This window comes from Hesperophylax consimilis, chromosome 9 (assembly GCF_061612785.1).
Source record: "Hesperophylax consimilis isolate HC1 chromosome 9, BYU_Hcon_1.0, whole genome shotgun sequence".
In the NCBI taxonomy this organism is placed as follows: Eukaryota; Metazoa; Arthropoda; class Insecta; order Trichoptera; family Limnephilidae; genus Hesperophylax; species Hesperophylax consimilis.
This window is the reverse complement of record NC_142844.1, coordinates 1,420,638-1,442,851: the sequence shown is the minus strand read 5'-3', so window position 1 is coordinate 1,442,851 and position 22,214 is coordinate 1,420,638. Positions and strand designations below refer to the sequence as shown.

General features: G+C 34.1%; 2 protein-coding genes across 12 annotated transcripts in view; one reads left to right on the top strand and one right to left on the bottom strand.

Moving 5' to 3' along the window:
• LOC149420780 (CUGBP Elav-like family member 2) overlaps positions 1-4,790 on the top strand; it is an 864,914-nt gene extending 860,124 nt beyond the window's left edge. For 9 of the 10 annotated variants that reach the window (XM_089635534.1, XM_089635532.1, XM_089635533.1 and 6 more), the window contains 3 exons: positions 289-315; positions 3,180-3,305; positions 3,757-4,790. In XM_089635534.1, coding sequence (XP_089491660.1) covers positions 289-315; positions 3,180-3,305; positions 3,757-4,043 — 440 coding nt within the window. In that variant the 3' untranslated portion in view covers positions 4,044-4,790. The remainder of the gene's footprint in view (positions 1-288; positions 316-3,179; positions 3,306-3,756) is intronic. The other variant, XM_089635528.1, reaches the window with a different exon arrangement.
• Positions 4,791-5,870: 1,080 nt separating this feature from the next.
• Positions 5,871-21,247, bottom strand: LOC149420779 (endoplasmic reticulum lectin 1). 2 transcript variants are annotated; one of them, XM_089635524.1, is made up of 8 exons: positions 20,958-21,247; positions 20,581-20,818; positions 18,678-18,842; positions 16,205-16,485; positions 10,764-10,820; positions 10,045-10,221; positions 8,715-8,877; positions 5,873-7,162 (listed from the first exon to the last, which is right to left on the bottom strand). In XM_089635524.1, the coding sequence occupies exons 1-8, from the start codon at positions 21,090-21,092 to the stop codon at positions 6,792-6,794; spliced, it is 1,587 nt and encodes a 528-aa protein (XP_089491650.1). In that variant the 5' UTR covers positions 21,093-21,247; the 3' UTR covers positions 5,873-6,791. The 2 variants fall into 2 exon arrangements, with proteins under 2 accessions (XP_089491651.1, XP_089491650.1); XM_089635525.1 differs by lacking the exon at positions 10,764-10,820 and having other exon boundaries at positions 5,871-7,162.
• Positions 21,248-22,214: the final 967 nt, after the last annotated feature.

Below are 22,214 nucleotides of genomic sequence, written 5' to 3'. Positions count from 1 at the left end.
TGAATGACATTTTAATAGTCCAGTTAAATTACGTCGTTGATTCATTTATGGATGGAACTAAGATATTAAATTACAAAAGAAACATGAAGTGACAATGATGATTGTGGACTTTCAAATAATTAGGTTGATGACGCAAGCAGTGTAATATGATATTCTTGGAAATGCAACTTTTTTTATGTCAGCAAGATAAATTTTACCTTTTTTACTACATTGTATTATTATTTAATCAATTCATTCAAACGAATTCATCGAATGCTTTATTAAATTAAAACCATCTGTCTCATCTAGGTCTTCTCGGGAAGACTAATCTCACAGGTAAATGAACCATTTTGTAGGAACGATTGCTATAAATATGCTTTATTTAATTATTTGACACACTAGTGTGGATTTATGTGAATTGCAGTAAGTTTAATCTTGTGCCAAAACTCTCTCAATAATAATTATGCACTATTTTGTCTCATAACCGACAAAAACGCTTTCAATATTCCATTTGTAATTTATTGGACGGAGTGTGACTAGTGTGTTAATGACTTAATTATAGTGACTAGTGACTTAATTATTTGTATTATTTAACTCAAATGTGATCACGTATTTGTAGGTTTAACATTACATATTGATTTCGTTTAAATCTGATTGATGTAATTAACATTTTTATTATAAAAAATATTTTTTATTTGTAACTTATCAACTTCCCGCTAATTTCTGTAAAATACTTAATATTGTAAAATATTTAACTTCTTATCGTGTTTCGAAGTACCTACTTATATAAGTACTTTCTTTTACTTATTTGGGTTGCATGTGAATATTATGTAGTAGATAGTCAATTAATTTTTGATTTTGTATTTTTGGCAAAATGCTTTGCTTTTCTAAATACCGTAACTTTTTTAATTCTTGACTTATTGCATAAATACCTACTCAGATTGAAAATTAAGAAATATTTTTCTTATTAGTTAAGTAGGTATGTAGAAATTTTAACGATAAATGAAAATAAAACAAACTATGGGCCTCTCATTTTTCCGCTTTCTAATGCTGCGTATAAAAGCATGCGAGAAAAAAAAATTATTACTGGAAAGGAACGAGGCAACTGCAAGCGACGTTTTGCACCATTTGCGGTTGCTTCGCTCCTTTCCCATAAGTCATGGTTCAGCTCGGCAGTTCGGTTCGCATGTTCTTACCCTAAGATTTGGTTCATCGTTAAAATTCAAAAGTGTGTAACAATGCCCGTATGGCCTATGCATATATTTTTGATCTCCCACATAATGTTTTTTTTTCAGTCCCTTATAAGAGAGCTTCTACCAATTAATAATCATTAAAAAATATTTGTCAACAATCGTCAATGAGTAATAATAAATCAGGGTGTCCAAAGGTAAAGTGCTCAAACTTTGGGAGGTGATTCTACATGATAGAAGTAAAATAGATAAATAATTTTTTTCCGGAATACTTTTTTTTTCTCATACAAAAATATTTTCCATAGAAGAATACATTTTTTCCGCATAAATAATTCAACTTTTTAACTTGAAAACTACCTTAAAATGTTGGAATTATGAAAAAATTAATTATTCTTTTTAAATATGTCTATTGGCTTCTTGAATGAATGTATGAATGAAGAGGATTCTTGAAAGTGGAAATTAACCTACTTCCCGAATTCCTATTGAGCTGAAACTCGGCAAATAGACTCGCTGTCGATGACAATGAATTCTATCAACTTTTGGTGGCACTCACGCACACATGCATTTTTCATTGGATGACATTATAAAAATTTACAGCAGTATACAAAATTCAGGGTGCCATCCAATTAGGATTTGACTTACATGTTAGCAGTGTTGACTCCAATCCCTGGGGAGAAAGACTCAATCCTCAGTCAAACCGTATATAGTCAAATATATTTTTTTATTTTTAATTACATACATCTAAATAGAAAAAGATGCACCTATTAAAGTTTAAAAAAAACTTTGATTTTTACAGGTTGATTTGTGTATAATCACCAGAGATGTGCAAAATGGGTACCCAAAACCATTTGAAATGCAAAATGGAAATGGGTCAAAACTTTTCCATTTGAAAATGCAAAATGCAAAATGGTTTTTAGAAAAGCATTTCAAATACAAAATGCAAAATACCTATTTTCAAAATGCATTGCAAATGGAAAATGGTTTCTCAGGTCAAACAATCAAAATAATTATAGGATTTTTAAATAATTTTGTCATTTAATAATGGATATCAATGTAGAACAAACATATTACATGATGGTAAATCCAAAAACACCACAACTACAAATTATGAACCACAAAAAATTTGCGCGGGACTAATGTTGCCAACGTAAAAACATAGAAACTGCTATCTAACATTTAACATTACAGCGTCATGGCCATGTTCAGTATTTGAATCAGTATTTTTTGTAATGGTATCACTCAATTGCCAGGGCTCCTACCAGGGAGCAACTTGACAAATGTAAATTATCTCTCATAGCGAGGTTAAGGACCGACTGATATTTGGGGCTTATGAAAAAAAGATGAGTGGAGATAGTAGGAAGAATGTTGCAAAAAAGCATTTAAATTGGAAAATGTATTGAGAAAAGCATTTAAAATGCAAAATGGAAAATACCCATTTTGCATTTCCATTTGAAATGGATTTATTTGAAATAAAGCACATCTCTGATAATCACCTCCCAAAGTTAGTGCACTTTACCCCCGTATACCATGTGTATTGTCATTGTGAAATAATTAATAATTTTCATACTGTTTTGGTTCAGAAAAAAGTTAAAAATTTGTACCTACAGTCTAGATTCTAATAATTATCAATTTGATAATGTAAGCAATTCTGCAATATTAATACTACCTACATATTTCTCTTTTACCCTATTTACGGGTTTTCTTCGAACACTACAGAGACATTAAATTAAAGGAAAGATAAATTCCTATAATTATATTAATAAATAATTTGTATAGCGCCGTTTTCGTGAGAAATCACCTCAAGGGCGCTGTACAAATATATTTCTTAAATAGCTAATACTAGAACTACTGACTTAAAACTAGTGACTTACCTTTAAGACTTATATCTAGTGACTTACGACTAAGGCATATAAATACTATCTTAATGACATACATAATATGTGTCGTGCATTTCTATCATTTTCACAAATAATATGCAACTTTAATAATAAATTTGATGTATGTTTCCAGGGTCCACTGCGGACACTCTAAACTCGGCGTATGCTGCCCAGTTCGGAGCTGGCACCTTTGCAGCCTCTCCGCTCGGCACGGCCCTGGGTTCGGCTGCAGCTGCAGCTGCGGGGAAGCAGATTGAAGGTGATCTTTGAAACTAATCAAGATACATCTTACATTCATATTTCAACACCATTATGGCATCTATTCCCTCTCTAGTTAAACATTCAGGGTATTTTTTTACCTGTGCCACATAGCCTTTCCGCTGCTCGTGGATCCAGTATTGAATTTACCGCTAAGCTTGTATGCCCCAATTACAACTTACAGGACCCAAAGATTTGTTGCTTGTGGTCCAAAGTAATTGTTAATCTAGGTAAATCCTTGAATATATTTTGTGGCTATGTTTCTGTGGGATTTGATTCCCTTCATCCTATTATGTATACTTGTTGAGAGAAATTGGATGTTACATAATCGCCCCATTCCTGTTTGTTAGACAATGCAAGCGATAAGAAGCGCTTCCATTTTACTCTTCTGATAAGAATAATAACACCTGTTTATCTCATCTCAAGAGTGTGTTTGTTGTTTGTGATTCAAGCCAACGGTTTCTCAGGACCAGAGGGAGGCAACCTGTTCATCTACCACCTCCCGCAGGAGTTCAACGATTCGGACCTCGCTTCCACGTTTGTGCCATTCGGTAATGTGATTTCTGCCAAGGTGTTTATAGACAAACAGACCAATCTCTCCAAGTGCTTTGGCTTTGTGTCATATGACAATGCAGCGTCCGCTCAAGCTGCAATCCAAGCCATGAACGGCTTCCAAATAGGAACAAAGAGACTGAAAGTGCAACTGAAGCGATCCAAAGAAGCATCAAGGCCTTATTAGCATTGACTCATACCTAGTGATACAATTGTTGATGTGTTTTGTCTGTTGGGTGCTCCGCAACTGAGCATTGCTGGCACTGAACTTTTACCTGAACCATTTTTACCGTTTGTACACTTTTAATGACCACTGAATATCGAAATGTATTTATTTGGAAAGTGAATTCTATATTTTTCCAAAGACACTTAAATTTTGTTGCAACATTTTACTTTCCAAATTAATATATATTTATGGATTTCGTGCATAACTACCACTTTTCTTTCAGTCTCCGTTACTTTCCCTTTGTGTACCAGTGTTCTTTTTCAAACAGTAGAAATGATTTGTAGCTTTTTTACTTTATCCGCAAGATTTAATACCTTATTATTTAGTAATTTATGGAAAGACACGAGGACTGTGAACGGGCCAGTTTAAGTGATATGTCATGTGGGCCCTCGGCAGTGTAGAGTGTGTACCAGAGTAGAGTACTACTAGTAGTACTAGCACTAGCACTATTAGTGATGTACTATGTGTTACGGCACTGCACTCTCCGAGGCCCAGCTGCTGTTTCATCTTTAGCCGTAGGTTAAGCCCTTCATACCAAAGCTTATAAAATGTGTGTTCTGAATGTATTACACTATTGAAGATTTTTATTGAAACATCAGTGGCACATTTGGTATTGGTCTGTGTTTCATGTAGATAATTAACCTATCCACATCCTATCAGAACAATTTTATACACACCCACTTTGTTATTGTAAATGTAAATACATGTCGAAAGTTAACCGCTGTTTTTATTTATTCAACCCCTATTCCTTCTTCCCCCAATCGACGCTTTGTACTTTCTTCAAAAGAATAAAGTATTTAAATAAACGATACCAAGGTTGCAGTAATTCAGTTGCCAAACAATCCTTTTTCTTTTTTCAAAAAACTGACTTATTCCAATTTTCTGAATATACACAATATTTTTGCAATACCTACTTTTTCCTATAAAAAAAAATAATAATTTACTGTTTCTTGCAAACTCGTCTTATTCCATTCAATGTTACTCTATTAAAAAATGGCTTATTCCGTTTCAGCCGATAGAAACAGATCAATTGGTTATGTGACAAAATGGCCGCCTAGTTGATGTCAAAGTTGCTGTCAGTTGTGTTATATGCAGAGATGTGCAAAATGGGTACCCAAAACCATTTGAAATGCAAAATGGAAATGGGTCAAACCTTTTCCATTTGAAAATGCAAAATGGTTTTTAGAAAAGCATTTCAAATGCAAAATGCAAAATACCTATTTTCAAAATGCATTGAAAATGCAAAATGGTTTCTCAGGTCAAACAATTAAAATAATTATTGAATTTTTAAACAATTTTGTCATTTAATAATGGACATCAATGTAGAACAAATATATTACATGATGGTAAATCCAAAAACACCACAACTACAGATTATGAAACCACAAAAAATTTGCGCGGGACTGATGTTGCAAACGTAAAAACATAGAAACTGCTATCTAACATTTAATATTACAGAGTCATGGCCCCATGTTCAGTATTTGAATCAGTATTTTTTGTAATGGTATCACTCAATTGCCAGGGCTCCTACCAGGGAGCAACTTGACAAATGTAAATTATCTCTCATAGCGAGGTTGAGGACCGACTGATATTTGGAGCTTATGAAAAAAAGATGAGTGGAGATAGTAGGAAGAATGTTGCAAAAAAGCATTTAAAATGCAAAATGCAAAATGGTTTTTAGAAAAGCATTTAAAATGCAAAATGCAAAATGGTTTTTAGAAAAGCATTTAAAATGCAAAATGGAAAATACCCATTTTGCATTTTGCATTTCCATTTGAAATGAATTTATTTGAAATAAAGCACATCTCTGGTTATATGGCATTTCAAAAGCAGCTTATTCCAAGACAGTTGATTGCAAAACATGATTATTCCAAGATTGTCTTGCGAAACAGACTTATTCCTAACATAAATTATAAAGACTTTATTATTTTCAATATTTGTTGATATTTTATGAATCAAATTGAATATTATTGTAATCTATACTACTACTACTAAAATACATACTAAAAAAACAGATGTAAAATCAAATTTGACACCTGTATCAGTTTTTCATGATTTCCCAACAAGAGTGGAATAAGTCAGTTTTGTAAAAATACTCCTCAAATAATATTAATACCAATTCACCGTAAAATTTTGTAAAAAAATAATAATGAATACCACCAGTTAAATATTTATGTTTTTTTATTCAATCCATTTGCAAAAGAATAATTTAAATGTCTACTTAGTATGCAGGGTAGTTCTCATATTACCACTCCAAGGAATCTACATAAAAAAAATCTAAAAAATTCAATATTTTTGAATAAACTAAAAAAATAAATACAAATAATGTGTGATAATAACCATTCTTTCAAAAATATTGATTTGGAATATTTAAGGTATCGTGGCTCGTGGCATTTGATCACGTGAGTCAGAGTTGTGCAGAAACACGCTGTAAGTGTTGCACAAAATATATTTTGAATCCAAGATATTATTAACAACGGGTTGTTTCATGGAATTTGAACAATTCCTCAAATTTCAAAGTTGATTTGCAAGTTTTGTGAAGGTTCTATTCAAGTATTATTATCATATCATTACTGGCCAGTTGCTTCACAGAACTTGGAAATGAACTTTGAAATTGAATAAATTGTTCAAATTCTGTGAAACAATCCCTAAGTATTTTTGAAATTGAAGTTGATTAATAAAACAGACCACAGTACCCTAACCATCAGTCTAAACATTGATTGGAGGGGCATCCAACTCGTTTTCCGTGGAATCATAAGAACCGTGGGATTCCGCACTCGACGTACCCTCGTCATCATCGGCCATGGACTCGTCAATGTGTCCCCTGCCCTCCAGGATCAGAGAGGGAATGTTAATAAGTCCATCTTCATCGGCCAAATGTAAGATATCACAGATGATGGGTGACTCGACCCCCAGAATGTATTCGCATGTCTTTGGTTCCAGTAGATACAAGGACACTTGAGCAGGACTGGAAGAATTCTCCAGACACTTCAGTTTGACTTCCGTTTGCCTCGGGTTGCCGGTTTTATCACATATGCTGCCGTGGGAATAGAAGTGAGAGATCTGTGTACGGTGCTGATCTGAAAGGGCAATGGACAAATAATTAAAATTTAAAAGGAGTGGAATTCATTTCAAAATCGACTGCTTGTCAATCTTACTTGTAGGTACAAATTAATAATATTATGTAAAGGATGATATACTGGATTTAATTTAAAAATTAAATTAAATTTTAGTAAATCCAGCTGGGCCACCTTTATTTACAACTTAGAAAAAAATATTCATAAATTAAAATCAAAAGATTTGATTCTGCAGATTATATATTGCATAATGAAACAATGATCTCATCTACCAAACAACAACTATAATATTATATAGTATATATCGCCCTGATAAAAGACTACCACTTATGGGCCTTACTAATAAACGTGTTTTAAATGTTACATGTTAAACGTATGGTAAAGTTGAAACATGTTTATCAATAAAGGGGTATATGTATTTAATATAAACACATTCGAGTTATCTCTTCTACTAAACAACAACTAAATTCATAGGTTAGTTAGCTTTAAAGATCAACTTATTGGGTATTAATTGATTTCTAACACCCTAATATTAACTATTTCGAAGTAAGGTTGTCTCCTGCAATGAAATTTCATCTTTTTGCAAATGAATCATATTAATTAGAGCATTCTGAGGACAGAACTCTTAGAATTTTTGGAAAATACCGAAAATAGAAGTCGTTAAAATGATATTTTCAGCTGGCCGAAAAGCTTATGACATCCAAGGTACATGCGCAGCGGTACGGCAGCACTGCCAGAAGAATTGTACTGAATCTTGTCTCTTGTGACGTCATGAGGACACCATTGCATACAGTTTACCCATGTTCACTTTGAAAGCTCATCACTTACTCATATTAAAGATATCAAAAAAGTCATTTTACTGTCCTTAATAACTCTTTAAAAATAATACATTTTCTTAAAATATAAATTAGGAGACAACCTCATTGCGGTTATATTTTGTTCAACTTCCACAATAATCTATTATATAAAGAAGAGTTTATATGGCAGGTGGGACTTTGTTTATTATACAAATCTACAGTTTTATTCTGAAAATTATGAAATTTTACACACTTGATCTTCCATACAAGACAAAGGTGTCCGTTTGCAAGAGATTTTGAAAAAATCACCCCAATCCCTTTTTCCCACCCCTTAAAGCGGAATTTTCGATGAAATTTTGCACACTTGACTTTCAAAATACCCACTCGAACGATTGGTGTGTACTTACATAATAATATGTATATATATTTAACTTATTATTTAATTAATATCGTTCCTCAAAATATTAATATGGAAACGTAATATGAACACTACTTACTGCAGTTTATAGCCAATAAATCCACCTAGATTTCACCGTTTGTCCCATATTTTTAGGTTCTATAAATTTAGCACATTATGACAAGCGATCACTCAAAACGTTTTTCCAAACTTGCCATAATATGCCAAAAATCGTTTTGAGTGGATTAGAGGGAAATTACTGTCCACATCTGATTTTGAAAAACTTTACGTGAAGCCCAACACCGAGGACTTTAGCTGCTTATTATTATTAATTGGAATAAAAATAGTTTTAATAAATTACCCAGTGGTTTAGGCCTCTTGTGTGGGTTTTCATAGATCCAGGACAAGTGTTCCTTTTCATCAAAGACCCCAAGCAACAGAGAATGCCGACTGCCCGAGCGATCCATGTGATACTGTACAACGGACTTCCCGTAGCAAAACTCATACTTCCACCATCCACTTCCCTGAAATCAATTGAAAAAAAGTAAGTATCGAGTAAAAGTAAGTATGTAAAAGTAAGTTTCAAGTAAAAGTAAGTATCGAGTAAAAGTAAGTATCGAGTAAAAGTAAGTATCATGTAAAAGTAAGAATCGAGTAAAAGTAAGTATCGAGTAAAAGTAAGTATTGTGTAAAAGTAAGTAACGAGTAAAAGCAAATATCGAGTAAAAGTAAGTATCAAATATATAAAATTAGATTGAGGATGACAAAGTTTAACTCATAGACTGCCATGCCATCTGTGAATCAGAATTCGCTGCCACAAACAATAATAGGCACTTTCAAATCTGTCTCGGGATATCTTGGTTTTAATTACCAAGGTATAAACAAAAATTTACAAAGCGTTCTTCTGAGTATCTAGTACGGTGGATAGATACAGGTTTTATCGATAATGTCAGTAACTTGTCATCGTTCCCGAGCATGACTGTAGAACGCCAAAGTACAAACAACAGTTCACAATGACTAAATGTTCTTTTTATATCCTGTACAAATTCTGAAATTTGGCCATTCGATGAAAAATTATAAAATTGCTTGCCATATGCATCCATAGGGGAGATTCCTGTTCTATTTAAGGATAGGAATTGTCCCTTGTACCTTAAAATTAATTATTTTTCGCTGTCATCCGAGAGAACTGGAATCGCAGTTAACAATTTAAAGGTTAAGGACAATAAATTCCTTATTCTTAAATATGTAGTACCGGAATCGACACTTTGATGAAACATGCACAGTGGTCCCAGGGGGAGGCGGTACTGATGTCATTGTTCTAGCATCTTCTGTCTTATTGGTTTTCATAATAGAAATTTGAGAAGGAAGAGGATGATCATCGATGACGTTACAAACGAACTCTCTCTGGGACTACTATAAATACATCCAGAATTTATTATGTATAAGATTCGATCATAAATTAAAGAATAACACAAGAAGTGCGATGTGGGCGTATTTTGTGATCCCAATATTTGCCTAATTGATGCTTAAATTTTCAATACAAAATTCAAATGCGATGAAGATCTAGGATGTCAGGCGAGTGTAAGTGGGACAGAACGCTGGGCTATTTGGCTAAATGAACATTTGTTTCCATTGAAATTTGTATGGAAGACACTTCTAGCATTATTCTTTACTCTATGGATTTAACTTACTCCATTGAGACAGTGTTCCCCATTTAAGAAAGCTCGGACAGGGGTGGTGTCTTTGATGGGAGGAGCGGGGTCAGAGTTTAACACGTATTTCGGTTCACCAACATTGGTTTTGGTTGGAATAGCGGGCGACTCAATGTCCAGGGGGTGCAGTTCAAACTTCATACGGGACTCTCCATCCTAAAACATTCATTTTAACAAAAGTTAAAAAATGAATTTACTGCTTATAATTGCTTCAAGACCTTATTGATCTGTAACTCAAACGGAAGACAGTATCAATGTGTTTGGCAATCATCTTAAAATCTAAAAAATAATGTGCTCTTTCAAAAAGATTTACGTTTCTACAATGTTATCTGTACAGGCGTCAAATACATTTTTTTAATCCACGATATTACAGTAATATATCTATAAATATATAAAATATCTCCCTCAACTGCATAGACAAATGAATCGATCTGCTCTTTACCTTTACCAATAATATTCTACATATGGGGAGATAAGAAAATATTAAACTTGGCATACAAATTTTGCAGTTAAAAAATATTATTTATTTCTTGAACAATTTAGCTAGAAATTTTGTGATTATTGGTTAATTTGTTGATTGATTCATAGGTTGATTGATTGATTGGTTGGATGATTGATTGGTTGGTTGATTGATTGATTGATTGATTGATTAAATGATTGATTGATCAGTTGATTGATTAATTGAATGATTTACCCACCTCAGTAACTTCTTGAACACTAAATACAGCCACCACATCTTTTCCAAGCTTTTCACCCTAAGGAAACAACAGTGCTAATCAAGGCAGTGAGATTCAAACATCTAGAATGCAATAAACACAACATAACACTGCACAGTGCATAGCAACTATATTCAAGAGACATGGGGCAGGGCACAGCATTCAAAACAATATGGCAATAAAAACAAACACTACTTTAAAAATGGCAAGGCACAATTCAAAATATTTCAGATATTATATTACGTAAGGATATACCTAATTTAGAGGGCAAACGGTAAAAAGATTTCAATTGTTGTATAGTTATTAAGTCCTGCTCACTTAATATTATTCGTACAAGTGACAGCCATTTTGCCCTTCGAAGGTATTATAAAATAGCTTTCATTTATAAATAATATAAACTAGCAGAACATCACAATATATTTTTTTTAAATTTGATTAGATTAATAAATTACTAAATTGAACACATAAAATAAAAAAATTACTAGGATTAACTTCATTGTTATATTTAATTATTGAAAATAATATAAACAACTCTCAATGAAAATATGAAAACAGAAAAAGACACTGAAAACAAAAAGATATCAATCGCAACTGGGACTCGAACTCAGATCCTTGAGTGTTAATTCTACAGGGCTCTGGCATATTCTGTCAGAATACTCCACTTTGCAATAAAATCCAAATAAATGGAATATTCCTGTGAACGTATCCGAACACTAAAAACTGTTTATGAAAGTTGATGAAAAACGCCTTCAAAATTTATTATTGTAAACACTAACTAAACTAAAATTACTGAAAACGAAAAAATAACACATTTTTCTACACAAAGGTACTATATGAGGGTGTTCTGAAAAGTTTCCAACCTCAACGCAAAGATGGCGGTACTCGTCAATAAAGTGCATCTTTTGACAGTTACTCACCAAAGTTTCGTTCCATTTTGGACGCGCAGTTTTTTGTTGACAGTCGTTTGAGTGAGTCGATGTGTGTGTTTTTGTCAAAAAATTGAGTATCGAGCTGTTTGTTTTCTGAAATTTTTGTTTTTGAAAGGCAATACTCTTACGCAAATCAAAGATGAGTTGGACTCTGTGTATGGGGACTCTGCACCATCATTTACCACAGTGAAATTTTGGGCAGCTGAATTTAAACGTGGTCGTAAGAGCTTGGGAGACGATGAACGTTCGGGACGTCCAAAAACTGCAACTGCTGACGATAACATTGCTAAACTTCACCAAATATTGTTAGACGACCGCCGAATTAAAGTGAGAGAGATAGCAGATGTTATGAAAATGTCCAAAGAATGTGTCTGTCCCATATTAAATCAAGATTTAGACATGAGAAAGCTGTCCGCGCGTTGGGTGCCGCGTTTACTCACGTAAGGCCAAAAACGTGTTTGTATGAAAATTTCCAACGCTCTTCTTTTTGTTCCCTAATCTAAAAACTGCGCTCGGAAGACAGAGATTTTCGTTAGGCAATGACCTTTGTGAACAATTATTTTGCAGAGAAAAACGCCAAGTACTATTTGGACGCGTTAGAGAAATGGGAGCATCTCTGGGAGAAGTATGTAGAGTTACAAGGAGACTATGTAGAAAAATAAATGAAAAACTTAAGAAAAAAATTCTTGTTTCATTGTTAGGTCGGAAACTTTTCAGACCACCCTCGTAAATATAACTGTAACCTCATTTTTTGTTATTTCATATAAAAACTTCATAAATTTTTCTCAAATTGAGGTTGGAACCTTTGGTTTCATTTGCATTTTAATTCTTCTGTAGTTAACTTCTAGATTTGAATACAAAGCATGCTTTTTTTCTCTTTCTAACACTATTTAAATAATATTTGTCACCATGACAGTAAGGGAGACACAAGATCACAAGAGCTGTTCCCAAAAGCCAACAAATTAGAGGGGTTAAGACTGTTATCTTTTTATTTTCGGTGTTTTATTCTAATTAAGCATATTAATTTCGGTTGACGGTGCACGCATGTGTAATTTAAAATATTTATGTGTAAAATTATGCAGGTTCAGTGAACTTTTCATTTTCAAAATTGGAACTGATAAGTATTAAATCCTATCAGACATGATAAATTAGGTAGGCACCAAAATTATTTAATTCATAATAATTTCTAAATAGAAAGTGTAAAACAAAGTCACTGTCCGCTTCTGTCTGTTTGTGCGCTGAGTTATTCTAAGCTAAACACAACTAATTTTGATTGGGTTTTCACTATTGTTTAGAGCAGTCTTTCTCAAAGTGAGTGATAAGGCCCTTAAGGCTTTCAGGCGGGCAGTAAAAGGCTCATAAGAAATTATAGTCCAGTCAGTGGGGGATAAAAAAGGGCTCCACCTTGCAAAAGGTTAGGTAGTAGCGATTTTCACATATGTTGTTAAGATTGGGACTCTAAAGAAAAAAAAAAGTTTTCGACCTTGGGGGGGTCGAGCTCGATCCGCCATCTTGGATTGAAGGTGCCAAAATTTGGTTTTTTTCAAATAATTATGAAGTGGTTGATTTTACAACCAAATTGTTGAAAGCAAACTTAAATACAACTAAATTACCTACATTTTTTGTAGAAAGTTTTTTTTTGTAAGTCTAATAGGTAACGACTTACAGCGGTTGAAAGAAGAAAATTTTGACAAAAAATTGTAAAACTCCAGTTTTCTTGATAAATTTTGTACGAACATATTACACAATATCATTTTAACATATTTCTACGTTACAATATACTTATATAGCATAATCCGTGTACTCGATGACGTTGATTTGTTATAGTGGGATCCTAGTCTACAGCTGACTTGGCAACACTGATTGAGTCCTGGTTACAGGACGTTGCCTGTATGCTCATGTCTGCAGATGTTCTTTTCGATGAAACAATGCCAGTTCAAGTTTCACAAGAACGATTTTTAGCCAATGAAAATAACAAAGTCCGTCTGATTTCGATGCTTGCAAAGCAATTTATACAGGATGATTTTACAGTTAAGCAGGCTGAAGAAGATGCTGATGAGTTGATTGTCAATACTGCGATTTCCTTGTGTTCATCATATGACGCTGTTTTCATTATTGGCGAAGACGTTGATCTCCTAGTTCTGCTGACAGCATTAGCACCACCCAAAAGTAGTATATATCTTCGCAAACCCGGGAGAGGCAAAACTTTTGAAAGACTGTTCCGCGAATAGTGTGAAATAAAAAGAGGCGGCTGAGAATATTCTGTTTCTTCATGCCTTTAGCGGCTGCGATACAACATCGTCCTTCTTCAACCAAGGAAAAACAAAATTTTGTTCGCTTGTGCAAAACGACACAAGACTCAATGCCATGATAGGAATCTTTAAACAACATGATGCAACACCAGAAGACATAGCAGTTGCAAGAACACGCTTTCTTGTTGCTTTGTACAGGGGTGACATGGATAAGGAAACCTTGGAAGAAGTCCGCTACAAACGTTTCGCAAAGTCGACAACAAAAAGCAAATTCAATATTGCCTCTTTGCCACCAACAAACGACGCTGCACGGTACCATGCATTTAGAACGTACCATCAAGTCGAAAAATGGTATGGAATCCAAAAAAATCCAGAAACTGGGGCTGGAAACGTGACACCAACGGGCTTGTTCTAGTAAGAATGACAAAGAAACCAGGACCCGAGACTTTATTAAAATTTATTTCATGCAATTGTAAAAAAGGATGCGGCGTTGCATGTAGCTGCAAGAAAGCTGGATTGAAGTGTTCTATTGTATGTGGGTGCTGTAATGGTCAAACATGCTGAAATTCGCTAGAGGTTCACATCGATGTCGAGGACGAAGAAGAAGAGATTTTGTCAATGAAAGCCCAGAATCTCAGTATCACAGGCAATGAGTTAGATGATGACATTGGTGACGAAGACTGTTATTAAGTAACATAATTTATAGTAACATAATTCATAGTAATGTAACATAATTTCGAAATCTACCATCGCTGGTATATCTGTGGAGTAGACCTACTGGAGATACCACAATAAAAAAAATGCGCCATGTTCTCTACCTCATGGTGGTGTGGAAATGAGTTTACAAAATTATTATAATTATGTAATGAATAACCCGAAAAAATTACAAAGTTGGGAATTTCATCATTTTTTAGAAACATATTCACATTTCCGCCACTGTAACTCGTTACCTATTAGACTTACAAAAAAATACCATAATACAAAATTTATCAAGAAAACTGGAGTTTTACAATTTTTTGTCAAAATTTTCTTCTTTCAACCGCTGTAACTCGTTACCTATTAGACTTACAAAAAAATACTTCCTACAAAAAATGTAGGTTATATAGTTGTCTTTAAGTTTGCCATCAACAAATTGGTTGTAAAAACGACCACTTCACAATTATTTTGAAAAAATCAAATTTTGGCACCTTCAATCCAAGATGGCGGGTCGAGCTCGACCCTCCCAAGGTCGAAAACTTTTTTTTTTCCTAAGAGTCCCAATCTTAACAACATATATCAAAATCGCTACTACCTAACCTTTTGCAAGGTAAAACTCCCCACTGACTGGACTATTAGGGGGCGTTTGGGAAATCTAGAGGGGCGAAGGCAGACAAATTCTATCTATAAAAATCCGACGTAATTGAGCTAAATTAAATAATAATAGTTTGTTTTACTTCCGTCAACAAAACTTGGAGAACGTCCACAATGATTTGAAGGAACGATTCCAGGACGTTTTAAAGATGGACATACCATGGACTGGACTGTCAATACAGCAGGATCATCTCAGTTAGAATAACAACTTATAGAACTGACAGCAAACGAAGAATTCAAAATTAAATTCAAGAATAACTCAAAGAATTTTGGCTGCAGAGGCGAACCTCTGTACAGTACCCTGGCTTATGGTTAAGGTCGGTTGTTCAACAATTTCTGATAGGATTCCATCGTCGTATTTGTATGAACATGGATTTAGTGCTGTAGCAATGTTGCTAACTAAAAAGAGAAATCGGCTGCAAGTTACTGAATGCGGTAACTTACGGCTGTTTTTGGTCGAAATGCACCAAATTCATCATTCATTCATTGTAAAATTTACTGTATATTGTTCATTCGAATGGTAAATTTCTGATTGTCTCTAATTATTTTTTTGATAGGCGATGATCATGAGGCAAATATTTTCGGCTTCTACAATCCTACAATTACAATTATAATATCCTTACAATTATAATATCCTGTGATTTTTCACGAGTCTACTCTAGTTTTAAATAAAATGTAATGATGAATAAATCGATACAAAACTATGAAATGGAGTATGATTCATAATATTACATAAGATTAGATCAACTTTATTTATATTGATGACGATTATACTCATAACAGTTTGGATACATTAATGTTTTCAATGAAAAGACAAAAATCTATCTAATGGTCTCTAAGAAAAAAATGCATGTGATGCTTATGCAAACAGATGCGTTGGTTATTCACTCACAGGTATTTTTTGGTGACGCAGTTTGATGCTTTCCACCTCCATCATGAGCATACTCCTCGGTTTCTTCGGAGCTGGTTCCTCGGGCATGCAGTTGATGACATGCTCGCCGGAGTCTACGGGCTTGTATTTGGGATGGCTGCACAAGAACGGGGACAAGATCGTCACTTCGTATTCGCAGGTGGAGATCTCTTTGAAGGAGTAAACCTCATTCTTACCATGGGTGAAGCACACATAGTGCACCTTTGTCACACGGGGCTTGTTGTTTAGATCACAGATTGTACCTGAGGGAAAAGAATACATACAATATCATCAGCAACCATGGTTCTGCCATTGTAACCTAACTTTCTGTTATATGCATTGTTCATGGGAGGGAGAGGTTACAGAGAGAGCTATTGCAATAGGTTCATGAGGTGAGGTTTGTCCAGATCTTGGCTGCGGATGCGTTAGCTCTTGTACCGATTGAGAGAGATCCTTTAACCTCTCCAGCCGGACTCTCACGACGCATCGCTTTGCACCGCAATGGGAGGGATGGATTCATACATCCGTCACTCCTGTACACACTGATACCCAGATTCCTACCCACCCATTCAGGGCTGGCCCTGTGCAGGCGCAATTGGAGCAGTCCGCTCCGGGCGCTGACTTGCCAAGGAGTCAAGGACCCTTTTGGCTCAGGGTCCTGCACTCATCATATCTTTTTCACTACCAAAACTTTCTCGCCTTCCTTTCCTTAAAAAGACTCTCCACACAGCATCCAGAAAAGTGAAGTAGACTCTAAGGGAAATTATTTTCCTCAGGGCTTCCTGTGTAAAAATAAAAATCCATCCCTAATTTTGGTTGTTGGAAGACCTGCGATATTGTTATCAGATGAACTAACACAGGATGAATAAACATTAAAGATCACCAACTGGATTAAGACTAATCAGAGTAACGATGACTAATTGAAGAGATCAAGTCCAACAAATAAGCTGTTGCGCCTTTAATTCTTTAATAACGATGAACATTATAATCATCTCCATCTAGATATATTGAAACAATTATAGACTTTTCCCCACTTATTTTATTTTTTTACCGTTACCGGTTTCAGTTACCGCATGTGCAAACTATTTCTACCTAGCATTAATTATTATTAACAACAATTTTATTAATATTATCATTGATTTGGAAGATATTAACAGATCGTTATTTATTTATATTTTATTATATTTGTCTTATATGTTATGTTACCTATGTACCGGACAGCAGATGGATGTCCCTAAATAATTATTAAATGAATATTTATCTGATATCACACATTTTACGAAGCCGACTACTTTGAGGCTTATCTCGCACGATGATAAGATTTTTAATCACCGCACACGTGTCATATCGCCAGTTCCAGGATGAATTACTCGCTCGAAACTGTGGGACCTTAGTAATTAATTCTCGACGCTATGACGCCTTATAATATTTCTGTTTAGATATAAGAATAATTGCTCCACATTAACATGTGTAGAAATTGTTGAATTTGAACCCAATAAATACGCAAACAACTGGCCCAACCAGTCAGTTGTCCGACGACATTCGCGAAGTTGTGTTTCATTGCAAATCCTTACCCAAGGTACCCCCGAGAGGAAACCTGCATTTTACAGTCGATGTCACTGGCGTAGGTGTCCAGTACAACCTATATTTTGTTCAGTGCAATTTTTCATAAATGTGTACTGCATTTTTGTTATTTGTTTTTGGGGTGTTATGCCATGTTGCGCTAACTCCTTCTTTAGCCTAAAGGCTAAAGAAGAAGTTAAGAGGTTAAGTTAAGAAGTTAAGAGTTAGCGCAACACGGCATAACACCCCAAAAACAAATAACAAAAATACTTTTGGCCGTGAAAATCTTAAATCATATGTGTACTGCATTGTATGTAAAAGCCCTTTTGGCATTTAAATAAAAATATGTATTCCTCATTGCCCAGAGTACTAATGGGGGGAAATAATTATACTGAGTCAGTAGACATCTTCAATTTATCACTAAACAAATGCAAAAGATTGTTTCTGAGGCAACTCAGTTATGTATAAAAAGCCTCTAAAAAGGACATTAATAAATAAATAAATATTTACAATCAATTTGGGAGGCTGGTATGGCTACCGCCGCCCCGGGAACTATTTATTGGATAATCAACGTTTGGTGAATTAGCAAAGGTGCCCTGGTTCATGGGGTGAGGTTTGTCTAGGTCTTTGCGGCTGATGCGCCTGCCCACCTACTGCGTGGCAGGTCGGATAGGGAGACACTTGTTGAGGGAGACCCTTTGACCTCTCCAACAGGACTGTATCGACCCATCGCCTTGCACTGCAGTAACACTAACCCCCAGATCCCTACCCACCCCTCATGCCTGTTTCCTTCCCAGAACTTCCTCTCCTTTATTTCCTTAAATATTTCTATTCTTCTATTATTTTCCTTAGGACCTCCTGTGCGGAACTAATGCAAGAAAATTAGAATTACCGTCTCCCATTTCAACTTCAACGTAAGGCATGCTCATCCCTTCGATCTTCTTGTATTTTAACTTCTCTCCCTTTTCTTCAGCTATTTTCATGGCTTCGAACAAAGCAGTCTGTTTTTGGCGGTCCCATTTACCCAAGAAATATTCTTGGATCTTAACCTTCTTTCCTGAAATGATAATTTTACATTAAAACCATATTGCATTTGACACTTGTATTTATTCCTCCCGTATTGAAAACAACCAAGATTAAGTTACGCAGTAGAAAAGTGATAAACATTTTTTATAGCGATTGTATATCTACATAAATATGACATTAAATTATTTCTGACGGTAAAAACTTTATTTAAAATCTAATGCACAGTTTGAGGCAACTATTACATACCTATTACTGACCAAACGTATCAAATCAAGATGTTCAACATAAGAAAAAAAAACAAGTCAGAATTAAATATTAAAAAAATGCGTAACAATGACCTATACTCCCAAAAGCCCACAGTTTTTGAGTACAGCATTAAAGGTCAAACAGTATAATAGGGTTAAACATCTCAATATCGTCTTTGATCCTAAACTGACATTCTCGGACCACATACGACTCACTCTCCTCAAACTCCTGGAGATTATCATCAGAACATGTAAACAGTTTAATGACCCAGATGCAATGATAGTCATGTTCGACGGCATTATAAGAAGTAAGCTGGAGTATGCTAGTGGTGGTTCCATGATAAATCAACACATCGACAACTCAACACACCTTTAAAAAGTGATATGTACATATAAAGTCATTAGAAACGATGAAAACAAAAAAAAAATTTAAACCTAACCTAACCTACTTAACCCAGTTAATAAAGTTTTTGTTTAATCACTTTCCATGACTTTTTAAAGATGTGATGAATTATCATTTTGATGATTTATCTGGTCACCGCTAGTGGTGTGTTGACTCCGCACCAAACTAAATATATAAATATGCTGGAATAAATCCAGAATATGCAGACGCATGGAACTTATACGAGGTTTATGCACCATACAGACTTACTTGAGGCAACAAATAGATTTAGTCTAGAAACCAGAAGTTTTGCAAGTCTTGAAATACTAATTCATAACTCTATTGATAACCCATTCCTCTTGGAATGCTATGGCTTATATGGGCTTGAAAACTTCAGCAGTAGGCATCGCGAGGACTTGTTCAAGATATCACACGGCAGAACAGATTTTCTAGCACAACATAGCATGACACGAGGAATGGTGCTGTACAATGAAATTTCTGAACCAGAGGATGTATTTAATTCCTCTTTAATTAGCCCTGAAGACTTTTGTTGTACAATTATCTTCCCAGATGTTAAGAGTGTCAGAATGAGAAGATTGTACTGTAAATTGATTAAATGGCAATTTGTAGAACAATAATTAAAAAGTGTAGTAAAAAAATAGATTCCGAGATCATTTTTTTTTTGTAGTCTCTTAGGTAAAATTTCCGAACCCCGCCTACGTCTCAATATGCACAAATTTATAAATAGTATAAAATAAAGTTGATATCCTCGTCTGTATGTTTGTGCGCTTAGTTCTTGTGAACTATGCAACAGATTTTGACAGGGTTTTCACTATCATTTAGAGAATTTCTTCCGGAAGGTTTACATATATGTTACATAAATAGTTTGTGTAGTCATTTAATAAAACACTATTTACGTTATGGTAAAAGACGCATGTATAAAGTTCCACTATTTTTCCTTATTCTTCCCTTTTGATGCAAGTTTTTTTCTTATTAGGAAGAAAAAATATTTGGCGGTAAGTGAAGTAAGGAAATTTTACTGTCGTTTATTTCAACCAGCTAAATATAATATAAAATATCATGTCAAAAAATGGGATTGAAAAAATTATTGATTGTAATCCAAATAAAACAACAACACATACCTTCTCTTTCCTCGTGATACTGTCTTACAAACCGACCGTGGCATAGCTCGTAAGTCCAGTAGCTCTCCAAGCGATAGGAGCAAACCTTCTGCGAGAAGAGCGGTAGAATCAGCTCTAAAGGACTAAGGCCATCGTAACTATCAAAGTCTGATGAAGACTTTAGGTTTAGACTAGGCAGAAGGCATTTGTAGTTCTCATTGTGAGACGTTGTCACTTTCAATTCTTCAATGTTTTTATCCTAAAAAAGAAACATCAAATACTAAAGCATGAGGTACTAAAAGGGGAGATAAAAGATTATGGAAGGTGTAAAAAACGGTAATATTAATTAAAATACACCATTAAGTATAGAAGAAATTTTATTTGGAATAAACTCTTACGAAAAGTTCCTCGTTTAATGGTCCTGGCCAATTGATTTTGAATAATACTGTATCATCAAATCCTTTGAAGTCATGACAATGTATAACTTTTAATACGAAGACAAATACTAAAGTAAACTCACTAATTCGTAGCATGATTAATAAAAAAAACTTAGCACATTATTTGAATGTGAACAGTTTTAATTATTTTATATCAAACAAGAATATTTCACTATTATTATCATTGGAAACAAATCACGAATCTTGAATACACACGTCAAGCGAAACGTCAGACCAAAATCAAAGACAATAATAAAATAAATAGATTTTTTTTTTTTTTATTATAAATTTTTAAAGATACAAGTTTTATGCAGTCCCACAAAGCTGTCACACATGACGGCTTGTCTGTAGGTTCTACAAATAATATATATATATATATATATATAAACATTTTTAATTTTTAATACATGTATGACACAAAATTATACAATAAACAATATCACAAAATAATATATCTCAAAGTACCTACCTATATATAAATTATTTAGGCAGGTACGTTGAGATGTTCAGGAATACATCAATAATAAAGTTCAGAGATACATTGATTCGTCGCTTATTAGCCAACGCTTAGTGTTTTTGGGGCAGGGTCTCTCATTATTCTGAGGTTTAAAAGAATTATTAAATTTATTGAAAATCTCTGGTATTAAATATTTAAGCGTTCGGCTTCCATACTTATTTGTTACTCTTGGAATGATGAGGCCCTTATTTTCAGTGAATCTTGTTGTGTGATTATGCACCGGTTGCTTTTTATATTTGCTATCTCCCTCATTATCCATTATAATAATGTACCAAAGAAGACCCTTTATTGGAAGTAGGCCCTCAGAACCATACAGTAGTTTTAGATTACTTCTTTGTCTGTAAATATTCGGTGGTACAATTTTTTTTTTATAGCAATTTGTAAGATTTGTATATTTTTCTTCTTTTGTTTTTCATAAAAATCTGGCGTTTATTTGTGACAGTTTAGTTTCGGTAAGTTAATTTGGTATTAATTAAAATATTATACAATATTTATTTTATCAAGTAGCTACAACTTAAGAAGATTCATTATAATTATGCGCAAAGGAAAATTTCTAAGAAACAAAAAATATAGATTTGATGAATGAAGTAGGAACGATTATTTTTACTAACAATTTTCTAATTATTTTTTACAGTTATCTTTTCTGGGTCAGTAAAGCAGTATTTTTTTTAGTAATCGTATCACCATACAGGTACCCTCGT